The sequence below is a fragment of the Brachycentrus maculatus genome, unplaced genomic scaffold (genome assembly GCF_059751285.1).
Source record: "Brachycentrus maculatus isolate JH-2025_06_01 unplaced genomic scaffold, ASM5975128v1 h1tg000109l, whole genome shotgun sequence".
Lineage (NCBI taxonomy): Eukaryota > Metazoa > Arthropoda > Insecta > Trichoptera > Brachycentridae > Brachycentrus > Brachycentrus maculatus.
This window is the reverse complement of record NW_028280862.1, coordinates 617,745-631,685: the sequence shown is the minus strand read 5'-3', so window position 1 is coordinate 631,685 and position 13,941 is coordinate 617,745. Positions and strand designations below refer to the sequence as shown.

The 13,941-nt window shown below is 34.3% G+C and overlaps 1 protein-coding gene across 1 annotated transcript in view; it reads left to right on the top strand.

The window, feature by feature from the left end:
- Positions 1-3,359: 3,359 nt before the first annotated feature.
- LOC148310061 (uncharacterized) overlaps positions 3,360-13,941 on the top strand; it is a 50,572-nt gene continuing 39,990 nt past the window's right edge. The window contains exon 1 of the mRNA XM_088259074.1: positions 3,360-4,057. Coding sequence (XP_088115200.1) covers positions 3,769-4,057 — 289 coding nt within the window. The 5' untranslated portion in view covers positions 3,360-3,768. The remainder of the gene's footprint in view (positions 4,058-13,941) is intronic.

Sequence of the window (13,941 nt, the reverse complement as noted above, 5' to 3'; positions counted from 1 at the left end):
TCACTCCTTTCAAGAACGTCATAAATAAAAAATCGTCAATTTTCAGTTGTGCATGTTTTCGGAATGCCCAGGAAATGTACTGTATCTCAGCAAAAGCGGCATATTTTTAACTTAATATTTACCCGCTACAGGGCAGAAAGTGTTGATTTTGCATTTTGACGAAAAGGTATTTTTTAATCATTTTTTTTAAATATACTTAATATTTTTCAAATGGAAAAAAAACCTTCAGGTTTTACCTAAAGAGATCTGTTGCACAGTAAAAGGGTTCAATAAGTGGCTTGACATTTATTTTTAACACATTTTATTATATTCTTAAAGTTTAAAAACGAGTTCCTGAAAAATCAAGTTTTTTGATTTATGACGTTGTTGAAAGGAGTGAGCGATATGCTCCACCTAGGGAGTAAACATAGAGGAAGAAGAAGATTATTACTCGAATTAAAAGTCTCGCAGCGAATGCGTAACTGGCAGTACACAGTGTAGTCCTTGTACCAACCATGATGTATGGAAATGAAGCATGGAGTTGGCAAAAGAAGGATGAAAGTAGACTGAATGCAGTCGGAATGCGATCTCTCAGTGCGGCTAAATGATGTATGATAGATGTTCCAATGGTGATATAAGGAAATAATGCAAGTCTGAGATAAGCGTTATCGATAAAATTAAGAAACGTGTGTTGAGATAATTTAAAAACGTGGAACGAAAGAATGAGGAAAGAACTGTAAAACCAAATTAGAAATTTCAGCAGAGGAAGACCTAGGAAAACTTGCCATGATCAAGCAAGTCAAATATTAGTGGTCAGAGTCGAAATAATTAGTGGGTACATATAAGGAGATGCAATGCGTGGTTGAGTATTTAAAATATACCATATATTTTTTATTTATTTAATATTACCCTGGACTGGTACCTAAAGCGGAGGGCTGATCACCTTTCCTTGATGTGTTAAAAATCAAGATAACACTGCGTTTAAATGATGCAGTGCCCTATGCAACATTGGGATGCTTTAAGGGTTTAAAAAGATGAAGAAGATTTACTTTTTATAAACATCTTTTTCTTCATTTATCATTATGTTGTTGAATTAGTTTTAAAATAATAGGCGTAAAATTTTATTAAAGATTGTAAAAATATGGTTGGATATGATTAGCCATTTTTATAAAAAAATAATAGATTTAAATAGTTAGAAACAATAAAAAAAACCTATGTAAAAAGAACTCCACGGACAAGACACACGAGGTGGCTTGGTGGGTCTTTGAATTTTTTTAAAATCCATTTTTATATATTTTTTAAATGAATGAAAACAGTTTATGTAAAAAAAAATAAAAAAAAATATTAGAGCGTTTTCAAAATTTATTTACACGTACTGGTAAGAGCCTCTTTTAGGGCATATTCATATTTATAAATAAAAACAATTAATAACAATACGTTAAGAAAAATCATGGCCCTTTTAAATTGAATTAAAAAATATTAACAGATATAAAACTAGTGTAGTATTTTGCAATTTTTCTCTTCCTGTTCTCCTCGAAGGTAGAAAAAAATAATAAAAATGCAACTAAAATACGTTATTTAGCAAAAAATACGAACAATTTGACAGGCGCATTTTTTTTAATACATGTGCGTAGTGGATATTTCTACAAAGTGCCATAAAGGTTTAGATCGTTTTCACATTGTCAATACGAAATTGATAGGAGTAAAGACGGTTTTACAATCGAAATTTTATATTATATATATATATATATATATATATATATATATATATATATATATATATATATATATATATATATATATATATATATATATATATATATATTATAAAATGTATAGATCTATTTTGAGATGTCAATACATGGTATAGAATTATTGAACATATTAAGGCCAAGTATTCGTTAATCGCACCTTTATTTTCTCTGAATTCAGGTAACATTTTACGTGAATAATTTGTTTCTTAAAACAAGGAAAAATAAGTTTTCCTTAGAAATAATTATATAGTTTTGAAAAGAAAAGAGCAATTAAAAAGTAATATTTTTTTTAAGTACAAAAATTTGTTTTCTATGTTTATTCTACAAAAAAGTTTCCAATATAAATACTTAAAAAAAAATCGAGCGTAAGGACACGTCGAGCCCTGAGCGCGGCTCTGCGCATTCTGATTAAAACGCTTGAGTTCTGGGAATTTACTATCCTTGTTGATAAAAAACTAAAAACGCATCTGGTTGCCAAATTATTCCCAACATCTCCATTTCCGCAATGCAATTACAATGAAGCACCCTTGAGGTTGGTAACCTTATGAAAATGGCGTTATATAAATGGTCTGGATGATAATCACACACACGAGAAACGCCAGAAAATATCATTTTCTTTTTTATTATTTAAGCTTATAATCTTGGTCACAACTGTCGTCAAGAAAAGGCGATTCAGTTGGCTTGGCCATGTACTCCGCATGCCTTCTGAGAGCCTTAAACAAGCTTGCCCCTTTTACAAGGCATCAGGTTCGCGCCGCCCAGGACGACCACTGCTGACAATTCGTCGGCAGTTCTCGTCAGAACTTCGGGACGCGGATCTGACTTGGGAGGATGCAAGGGAGCTGGCAGCCGACAGAAAAGCCTGGAGACAGTTTGTGGACTCCATATGCTCCACCTCCGTAGTGTAATGGTCAGCACGCTCGGCTACCGTTCTGGAGGACCCGGGTTCGATTCCCAGGGGGGGTAAGAATAAATATGAGTGATTTTTTCACTGTAATATTTATTCAATATTACCCTGGACTGGTACTTGAAGCGGAGGGCTGATCACCTTTCCTTCATGTGTAAACGATCAAGATAACACTGCGTTTATATGACGCAGTACCCTATGCACCATTGGGGTGCGGATAAGGGTTTTATTATATATTATTTTATTATATGCTCCACCTAGGGAGCGGATATGGTTTTATAATATAATAATAAGCTTATAATTTGACCAGATAATTTATTTACTACATTTCGAGTGTGTTTAAATACTTATGAACAAGTATTTAGACACACTCAAAATGTTACAATTTCATGTTTTTAAAATACAAAATAAATTATACTCTAATTTGGCTATTGTGAAACCAATGTCAGGTCTGTAACGAGATAAGTGAGTATGCTCGGAGAAAGAGGTAAGTAAAGAAATTCCACTGTACGTGTATTACTGTCCCTTGCAGCGCGCTAACCACACAACCGGTGAACGATTCAACGGCACAAAGGAAAAAGAGACATGGTATTAATTAGGCAACTGAATAAATTCAGAGGATATGGTGTGTCGCTTTCTGCAAAGTGACTGTTACTGGAAAAATAGCTGAGCACTGTCGAGACGAGGCCATAAACTTGGCCGATAAACCGATGTTGGTCAGTCGGTCGAAGAGATTTCTTGGCGTCGCACATGCGCACAGAACGCGAGTCAATTTCAGATCAAAATTCCAAAATAATACGCGAATTCAAAACTCGACACCCATGTGAATAGCCACCTAAAAAAAACAGTCAATTTCGGATACAGCGAGTTCGATTAATAACAGTTTAAAATATACATAAAACAATTTAAAAATTAAAGTATTTGAACGTGATTTTATTTAATTTGTAAATTTTTATAAAGTGCAGTGAAGTGATGTTTATATTTTAATAATATAATACAAATATACCCTGTTAAAATGTTTGCACAAAAATGATTTTAAGGGTAGAAAGCAAACGGGTTTATATTGAAAAAAATCAATAATAATGAAAAGATAATTTTGTAAATTTTTCGTCAAATTTACGTGCCGCGATGGGTAGGGTCGTCAAAAAGATGACGGCGTCTTTGAAAAAGACTGTCATAGATCGGAATTCGAACTGCGCAATGACAAAGCGCTTCCGGTTTTCACCGGAAGCTGAAAAGTGTTGCAACATAAAGGAGAATATCATGAAGAACAGGAATGTTTACAAGAAATCTAGTTGTGTCATAATATTGAGCTTCCAGCTGGTATTGCTGTTGGTGATTTTCAATTATTTTGTGGAGTTTGCTGATGCTGGTTCCGGAACGAGAGGAAGACATAACAAGGCCATGCAGTTTAGAGGTATTTTAAATTGACAATCTATATATCGTCGGTGTACTGGCAAAAAACGTTAACTCTTAAAATCCCTGTTTGAATGATCCCTATAATTTAAAGCTGAATAAAATACCCGCTAATTAATTTAAACATGAATTAATTTGCTTTTAAAACCACATAAATATGACATTTGAAACTATTTGTCAGTCTGTAGAACGTTGAAAACTTTATAATACTGTATCATGTCGGGTTGTTGTCCCGTGGTTAGTGTCGCGGACTCTTAAGTCAGAGTTTCTCGGTTCGAACCCACTCTTCCACAATTTGATACCTATTTCTATTAATGAGCCGCTTAGGCTCAGAAAAATTGTATGAAATTGAAATATTTGTGTAAATAATAGAAATACAAATATTTCTTTTTATTTAAAAAAATACAAAATTAATGCTTTAAATAAAAATAATATTAAGAATATAATTAAAATATTTTTGTTCGTTTGTGCAAAACTTTAAATCTCTCTACAACATTTTGATTGTGTCCAAATACTTGTTCACAAAATCTGGATTATCTCCAATTACAGGAGTTATTTTCATATAATTTTTTTTTGACATCTCATCAAAGATGAAGAAGAATATGGAAGTCTGGTCATTTACGGGGCTGACGACCGTCATAGGCTGGTGGTGTTGGTAAGTGATCACTTAAACCAGCCTATGACGGTCGTCAGCCCCGTAAATGCCCAGACTTCCATATTCTTCTTCATCTTTGATGAGATGTCAAAAAAATAAAATAATAATAATAATATTTAAATCTCTCAAAGTAATTCACGGAATGCTTTGAAATTTAAAACGTTTTTTGAACGTTGCAATTGAATTCAGACGCGTTTTTGATGAATGTATCTTACACAATAAAAAAAAAGAAAATTTTTGGTTTATACTTACTCAAAACTATCAAGTTAATAACCGATTTCTTAAAAATATTGACACAACGTCGTATTCAAATACGCAGTGTTTTTATCTATCTGCAAAAATGAAAATATAAATGTGAGTTTGTGCAAAATCTAAAATGTCCTAATGTTAACCAAGGATTGCCTTGAAATTTTGACACAACGTAGCATTCAATTACACGCATGAATTGATGCATGTTAATGTTACTTGGTAAAATATCTTACATCTTCTTCACGGATTGCTTTGAAATTTCGACACAAGGTTGCATTCAATTACACGCATGTTTTTATATATCAGTGTAAATGACAGTAAGATCTAAGCTTAAAAGAAAAACAGTGGTATTATACCACTTTTAAGTTTATTAATGTAAACACGTCTACCATAGTTTTGAGAACGTTTATAGTTCTATTTAAATTATGTAATTCCACGAATTCATACCAAATCGATAACACTCTTCTTATCATTCATCGTTCACTTTGTGTAATACCACTTAAAATAACTGGTCTAATTCTAAGCTCCATATAAAAATAAAACATTTTTCAGGCTTCTCCCAGTATGTAAAATAATCCGTTTAGGATCTTACATACATCTGAATAACATATTTTCATCTGAATAAAATCTGCTTAGTAAAATATTTTCAAACCAACCATAAATGACTCCAGTGAGCTCCAACGTAAAGCGAAATGAGATTTATGTATACTTATGAGTTCCAAAAAATCGAGAAGTGTGGTTGTTAATCATGGTGAATGTTACACTTGTGTAAAGTGAGCACTAATCCAGACTAGACAGACAGGTCATAAGTATTGTAAATTCCCAAACATACATTTTATTCTTCATCTATGTTGAGATATCAAAATGTAAAATGCATTATTCAGGTATAAAAAATAAAAAAAAACACAATATTTTGTTTTAATCCTCCTGTGAATCGGACCCGGGACCTCCAGCACGATAGCCTAACGCGCTAACCACTACATTATGAAGACAGATAAATTCATAAGGCTAATTATTTTAAATTGGGCTCTACGCACCATTCAAAAATAACAAATGTAAAAAAAAAAAACAAAATAAAAAAATAACTGGGTTTCGCGCTTTACCCATAGTTGGTATCTTGGTACACTATTTTTCATACATATGTTTTTTGAGAAACTTGAACGATGCATTTTTTGGGGTGTAGTTATATCAAGTATTTCGTAGTTTATGATGCAAAAGGCACTTTTTATTAAATATTAAAAATGAAATTATTATTATTCATGTTGTATTCCCATTTTCTTGTAATTTAAAAAATACGTTAAACTCTGGAAATTCGATAGTTCTGATCATGTCCCTACTAATTTGCTACTAATTAGGGAGTTAAATATTATATTCCTACTAAAGAGAGATAAAAAAAAAATATGAAAAAAGAAATATTTCTGTTTTTATTAATAACTTTTTTTTATTTTTTATTTTATTTATCTATTGTAAAACCAACAGAATATTTACAAAAAAAATATTATATAATAAAATATTATATAATAAAATTCCAATTACAGGTTTTCACTGTACAATGTACATAAAACTGTAATGTACATAAAATTATAACTATATAATAAACTTACATAACATGTTTTTATCAAATAACAGAAATTTTCTTTATCTTTATCAAATACTCAAATAGACGTCACGTTAAAAGAAACATTATTGATGTCTATTTCATTAAGCACAAATATTTCAATTTCATACTATTTCTGTGAGTCTAAGCGGCTCATTATTAGAAATAGGTTTCAAATTGTGGGAGAGTGGGTTCGAACCGAGAAACTCTAACTTAAGAGTCTGCGACACTAACCACGGAAACAGAACCCGACACTTAATGAATAAAGTTACTTTGATTTCATGCTGTTCTTACACATCCTGAAAATATTTATCATATGAGTTAAAATATTAATCATAGGTCGGACTAAAGATCAACATGTACTCAGATTGTTTTAAAACACCCATAGTGCATGTTTTTTTTTGTAAAATCCGTTAAGAAAGTATGTAAAACGGCACATAATCTAATGGATACGTCTAAAGATAAAAAAGGTAGTTGATTCTAGGAAAATAATGGTTTAAAGAATTATCTATTGTTCAAACTAGAAGATAAGTATGTAAGTGCTCACAGTTCACATTCCAATAACCTTTTCGATCCTGATGTAATCCTGGTATGTGAAATACTTTTTTGTTTATATATAACCTACGTAGGAACATGATAAACGGTGTTGCATAAGCCGCAGATAGATTAAAGAGTAACTTGGACGTTTTCTAATTCCGAAGATGAGAACACCTTAAATATCCTAATAATGTACATACGTAATTTAGATTTCAATTTAAAAATAAAACATTTGTGTTATAAAAGACTTCCAAGACCACTTCCTGAGTTTATTAATGTAATCACGGCTGGTTTCAAGAACTACAGATGTTCTCGAAACTAGTCGTGTTTACATTAATGAACTCAAAAAGTGGTCTTATACGAGGGTTTTGATTTTATATTTAAATCATTATGTCATTCCACAAAATCAATTCCAAATCAATGAATAACGTAATTTCTTCTTCATATTCAAACGTTTATCCGCACCCGATGGTGCATAGGGCGCTGCATCATATAAACACAATGTTATCTTATCGCTAACACGTGAAGGAAAGGTGATCAGCCTTCCGCTTCAGGTACCAGTCCAGGGTAATATTGAATTAATATTTTAGTAAAAAAATTACTTATATTTATTTGACCCCCCTGGGAATCGAACCCGGGACCTCCAGAACGGTAGGTGAGCCTGCTGATTATTACACTACGAAGGCGAAAAAATGCGGTTAAATGGAATTTAGCTAATATTATTTGTCTGCCTCCGTAGTGTAATGGTCAGCACGCTCGGCTACCATTCTGAAGGCCCCGGGTTCGATTCGCAGGGGGGTTCAAATAAATATAACTGATTTTTTTACTGTAATATTTATTCAATATTATCCTGGACTGGTACCTGAAGCTGAGGGCTGATCACCTTTCCTTCATGTGTAAACGATCAAGATAACACTGTGTTATATGACGCAGTGCCCTATGCACCATTTTGGTGCGGATAAGGGTTTAATTACATTATTATATTAATATTAAATAATAATAATAAAAAATAGCAGTTATTAGTTAAAACTTTCCTAGACGGTGTATAATATCCCGGTTGAATTATTGTATTACATCCGGGGCAAGAAGATGTGTAATATAACTCAGTATTCATGTAATTCCTACTGTTTTACGATCAGTTTAACAAATTAAGCGTGTGTCATTTAGAGAAAGAGTGTTTGCTCTAGAGAAATGCTTAATACGAGAACAGGATGGACCGAAAAGTGTGACATATTCTTATTTTTCTAATTAACTGACTAACCATAGTGCCGCTTCCTTCAGGGATAGGTGGAGATGAAATCTCTCTGTCTTTGAAAACATTATTCGCCTCTTCAACATTCATGCATCTCCTCATATATTTTCATTCATTCAAACCCTTATCCGCATCCCAATGATGCATAGGGCACTGCATCATATAAACGCAGTGTTATCTTGATCGTAAACACATGAAGGAAAGGTGATCAGCCCTCCGCTTCAGGTACCAGTCCAGAGTAATATTGAATAATTATTACAGTGAAAAAAAACACTTATTTTTATTTGACCCCTATGGGAATCGAACCCGGGACCTCCAGAACGGTAGCCGAGCGTGCTGACCATTACACTACAGTGGCGGATATACCCGCCTCATATATACCCGCCGATTATTCCGATTACTGACCTGACCACGTCCAAGTATTTGACATACTTGATCATGCCAAGTTTTCCTCGATCTTTTTCTGCTTCCATTTCTAACTACAATGGACTTTTATATTTGTTTAACCGTTCTTACCTCACTCATTCGTTCTACATGTCCAAACCATCTCAACACACCTCTCGTAATTTTATCGATAATGCTTGTCTCGGCTTTGCATTCCTTCCCTATTTCACCATTCAAACATTTATGGTACATTTGTCTGAATGATCTTATTTCAACTGCATTCAGTCTACTTTCATATCTGCATTCATGTATCTTCTCATACAAACATGTACAGGTATGTATAAGGAGACGCATGAATGTCGAAGAGGCGAAAAATGTTTGCAAGGCAGAGTGGTGTGGAGCTCTATTCTCTCTGCCTAGCCCTGCGGAAAGCGGCGTGATGGTAACCATTCTGTAAATATTTACAATAAGAATTTGAAATGTTATAAAAAATGGCTAATTATTGCCCATTGTATTTTTAAGTATTTTCTAAATTGTACTACTATTCAACTACTATTTTCACTTTTAGACTATCGCAACTCAATAAAAAACGGGAAGAAAAAAAAGTAAAACTATATGTGGTATATAATAATAATATAATAATAAAACCCTTATCCGCACCCCAATGGTGCATAGGGCACTGTGTCATATTAACGCAGTGTTATCTTGATCGTTTACACATGAAGGAAAGGTGATCAGCCCTCCGCTTCAGGTACCAGTCCATGGTAATATTGAATAAATATTACAGTGAAAAAATCACTTATATTTATTTAACCTCCCTTGGGAATCGAACCCGGGACCTCCAGAACGGTAGACGAGCGTGCTGACCATTACACTACGGAGGCGGACAAAATATATATGGTATAGATATATGGTATAAATATAAATAAAATGCTTACCAAAAATATATTAAAAATAAAGTGAGTTTAATATGTAATTATTGTTGTTTTTAATATAAGACGATATAAGAAATGAATATAAGGCTGAACGAGGAATAATTGAAAAGATTAGGAAGAGTTATTTGCGGTGGTATGGACATGTGGAGCGAATGGATACCGAGAGAATGACTAAGAAAATATATGTGGCGAACGTGAGAGGGAAAACAGAACGTGGACGACCGAAAAGGACTTGGCATGATCAGATCAATCAGAACCTAAAATCTGGCGGTGTCAAAAGTCAGAGTGGCGGTGACAAAGAGGGCATGTATGACTAGATGTATGGATGCGAGGAGTGTATGTCAGGACAGAAGAGTGTGGCGTTCCATCCTCTCTGCCTACCCCTGCGGGGAAACGGCGTGATGGCAGTAGTAGTAGTAGTTGTTTTAATTTTAATTTTACATGGTAAATACCACTTTTTCTTAAAATCTACTGTGACACGTGTTTCGATACTTTCCTCGCCATTTTAAAACACCGTCACTGTGTTCAAAATGATGCGGCATGCATCAAAACACGTGTCACAATAGATTTTTTTTTAAAGTGGTACTAGGCAAGTAAAACTTAGATTAAAAATGGATAGATATAACCACAAAGTGACTGCTGAATCAATTAATGAAATTATCGCATCGCTTTGGGGGGCTGAGGTGCAGACAGGCGGTGTCTAACAACAGTTAGACACACTTTTTTACACACTTTCGCTTGCACCTCTAGTCTTGACGCATCCGATACTAGTCCACAGTTTGTATACATAATTAATTATGACGCAGTTCGTAAGCAGAGTGACTATTTAGTACAGCGTCTTACAGTTATGTGGTCTCTGCGAACGCTCAAATTGTATGTTATGAATTAGAGTGTGGTGTCGATAACCCAACGATGATATTTATTTATTTATTTATTGAACGGCTGAAGCCTTTAAGATATACATATATAATATTAACAATAATAAAACCCTTATCCGCACCCCAATGGTGCATAGGGCACTGCGTCATATAAACGCAGTGTTATCTTGATGGTTTACACATGAAGGAAAGGTGATCAGCCCTCCGCTTCAGGTACCAGTCCAGGGTAATATTGAATAAAATATGACTGAAAAAATCACTTATATTTATTTTACCCCCCTTGGGAATCGAACCCGGGACCTCCAGAACGGTAGCCGAACGATCTCCTGAAAAATCAAGTTTTTGAAATGTGACGTTGTTGAAGGGAGTCAGCGAAATGTCAAATCGTAATAATTTTAATGTAATAATTTAATTTTAATTTTAATGACCTGATGATGGAATGATTTTCCGAAACAGGTAGTCACAAATAAGTGTTTAAAAAAGTGGTATTACACAAAGTGAACAACGGATGGTAAGGAGAGTGTAATATTACCTTACCACAATGTTTTCAATGCTTTTAATATACATAATATATTAAATTGAATTTAATATATTATGTATAGTTTAGTAGAACTGGAACCAATTGATTTTTCCACTTCCACTGTTCTACAAGGTCTCGATCTCAATTTATCATCTTTGCGTTCCACAACGTTGATTATCAATACCATTTATACGATGTGCTATTTTTGGAATAAGAAATGAATAAAGAATAATAAAGAAGGATGAAATAATAAAGAAGGATGAAAGCAGACTGAATGCAGTCGAAATGCGATCCCTCAGACGAATGTGTGGCAAAACGATGTTTAATAGATGTTCGAATGATGAAATAAGGAAAGAATGTAAGGCTGAGATAAGCATTTTCGATAAAATTAAGAAAGGTGTGTTGAGATGGTTTGGACATGTGGAGCGTATGAGTGAAGAAAGAACGGTTAAACAAATTTATGAGGCGAATGTAGTTGGAAAAAGAAGCAGAGAACGACCGAGGAAAACTTGGCACAATCAGGTATGTCAAATATTTGAAAGCGGCCGGGTCAGGTGTCGTAATAATCGTCGGGTATGTATGAGGAGATGCATGAATGTAGAAGAGGCAAAGAATGTTTGCAAAGACAGAGTGGTGTGGCGTTCGATTCTCTCTGCCTACCCCTGCGGGGAAGCGGCGTGATGGTTAGTTAGTTTTTTTTTTTAGTTAGCTATTTTTGAGAACTACAGATGCTCCCATCAAAAGCCGAAAATACAATCTAATTATATTTTCACGTGTAGATGAGAACATCTGTAGTTCGGCTGTCCAAACTCAAAACACAGTAAGGGACATTTTTTTGTAGTACGTTTTTTTTTTGCATTTTCGGACGAAGTTGATTCTACTTAGCCCAAAAATGCAAAAAAAACGTACTACAAAAAAATGTCCCTTACTGTGTTTTAAGTTTGGACAGCCGAGTTCTCGAAACTAGTCGTGTTTACAATATTTTATCCGGCACAATTTACATGTCCGCCTCCGTAGTGTAATGGTCTGCTACCGTTCTGGAGGTCCCGGGTTCGATTCCCAGGGGGGGGTCAAATAAATATAAGTTATTTTTTCACTGTGATATTTATTCAATTATACCCTGGACTGGTACCTGAAGCGGAGGGTTGATCACCTTCCCTTCATGTGTGAACGATGACACTGCGTTTATAAGACGCAGTGCCCTATGCACCATTGGGGTGCGGATAAGGGTTTTACTTTCTCGCTTCAATTTACATTGAATTCTTTCTAGACACTTAAGCCAGCGAAGATCATTTTTTCCTGTGTAAACGATCAAGATAACAGTGCGTTTATAAGACGCAGTGCCCTATGCACCATTGGCGTGCGGATAAGGGTTTTATTTGACACGAACAGATGTCAGTCAGCAACTGTCTCCCCGCTTTTGCTCTATGGAGCACATTTGCGTTGCTATTTGATCCACCATATTTTTATTATATCTTTACTTTTTTTAAGCGGTATTATGTGGAACGTGTAACGTATCCACCGCGTAAATGGGAAGTCCACTATATCCCTAAATGACGCACTTCACAGACCGTATTCGTGTCTTGTCGGTATATACAAGTGTTGCACCGAATCAGTCGTCCGAAGAATAGTAATTTCCGTTTCTGGAGCGTGAAGCACTTGACTCGAGTGAATCAGGCCCATAACTAATTCCCAAATTATCACTTTCCTCCAAATATGAGCCACTGTGCTGTCTGTTACTATACCTTAACATGCACACACACACCTACACACAAATAAGTATATATACATAAATAAACTTGAAATTATACAAAATAAAGCGATGAGAATAGTTCTTAAGAAAAATAAATATAGCAATGTAAAAAAAATGAGAGATGAACTAAAATGGTTATCTGTTAGAAGAAGACTTAAATTTAATATGTTGATATTTATACATAAATTTTTTCACGATAAATTACCAAAATATTTTAAGGATAAAGTTGTCTTAAACAAAAATTGTCATGAATATGCTACTAGACAAAAGGATAAAATAAGACTACCATTATTGAAAAGAGCTGAGTCGCAAAATTGCTTGATGTATAAGGGTTTAAAAATGTATGATGAGATGCCTGAATGTATGAAGAATGAAAAGTGTCTGAAAGAATTTAAAAATAAATGTCTAAGTTACTGTAAGGAAATGTAAATATATAAAGATGATGTAAATGTATATAATACTTTATATTAGTTTTAATATAAGCTAACTTAAGAAATAAATAAAAAAAAAATAAAAAAAAATACACACACCTACAGCCAAGCTAGCGGTTCACAACGGCGTGCTGGCACCGACACGAATGTATGGAAGCGAAACATGGAACTGGCAAAGAAAGGATGAAAGCAGAGTGAACGCTGTTGAAATGCGCTCCCTCAGACGAATGTGTGGAAAAATCATTGCATGACAGAATTAAAAACGAAGATATAAGAAAGGAATGTAAGGCTGAACGAGGAATAATTAAAAAGGCTAGGAAGAGTTCTTTACGGTGGTATGGACATGTGGAGCGAATTGATAACGAGAGAATGACTAAGAACATATATGTGGCGAATGTGAGAGGGAAAACAGAACGAGGACGACCGAAAAAGACTCGGCACGATCAGATCAATCAGAACCTAAAATCTGGCGGTGTCAAAAGTCTGCGTAATCGGAGGGCATGTATGACTAGATGTATGGATGTGAAGGAGGCGAGGAGTGTATGTCAGGACAGAATAGTGTGGCGTGTTATTCTCTCTGCCTACCCCTGCGGAGAAACGGCGTGATGGTATTAATAGTAGTAATACATAATATTGAGTGATGAATAGTTTGGAAGGATGACTGATAATAATAATAATAAATAATAAAACCCTT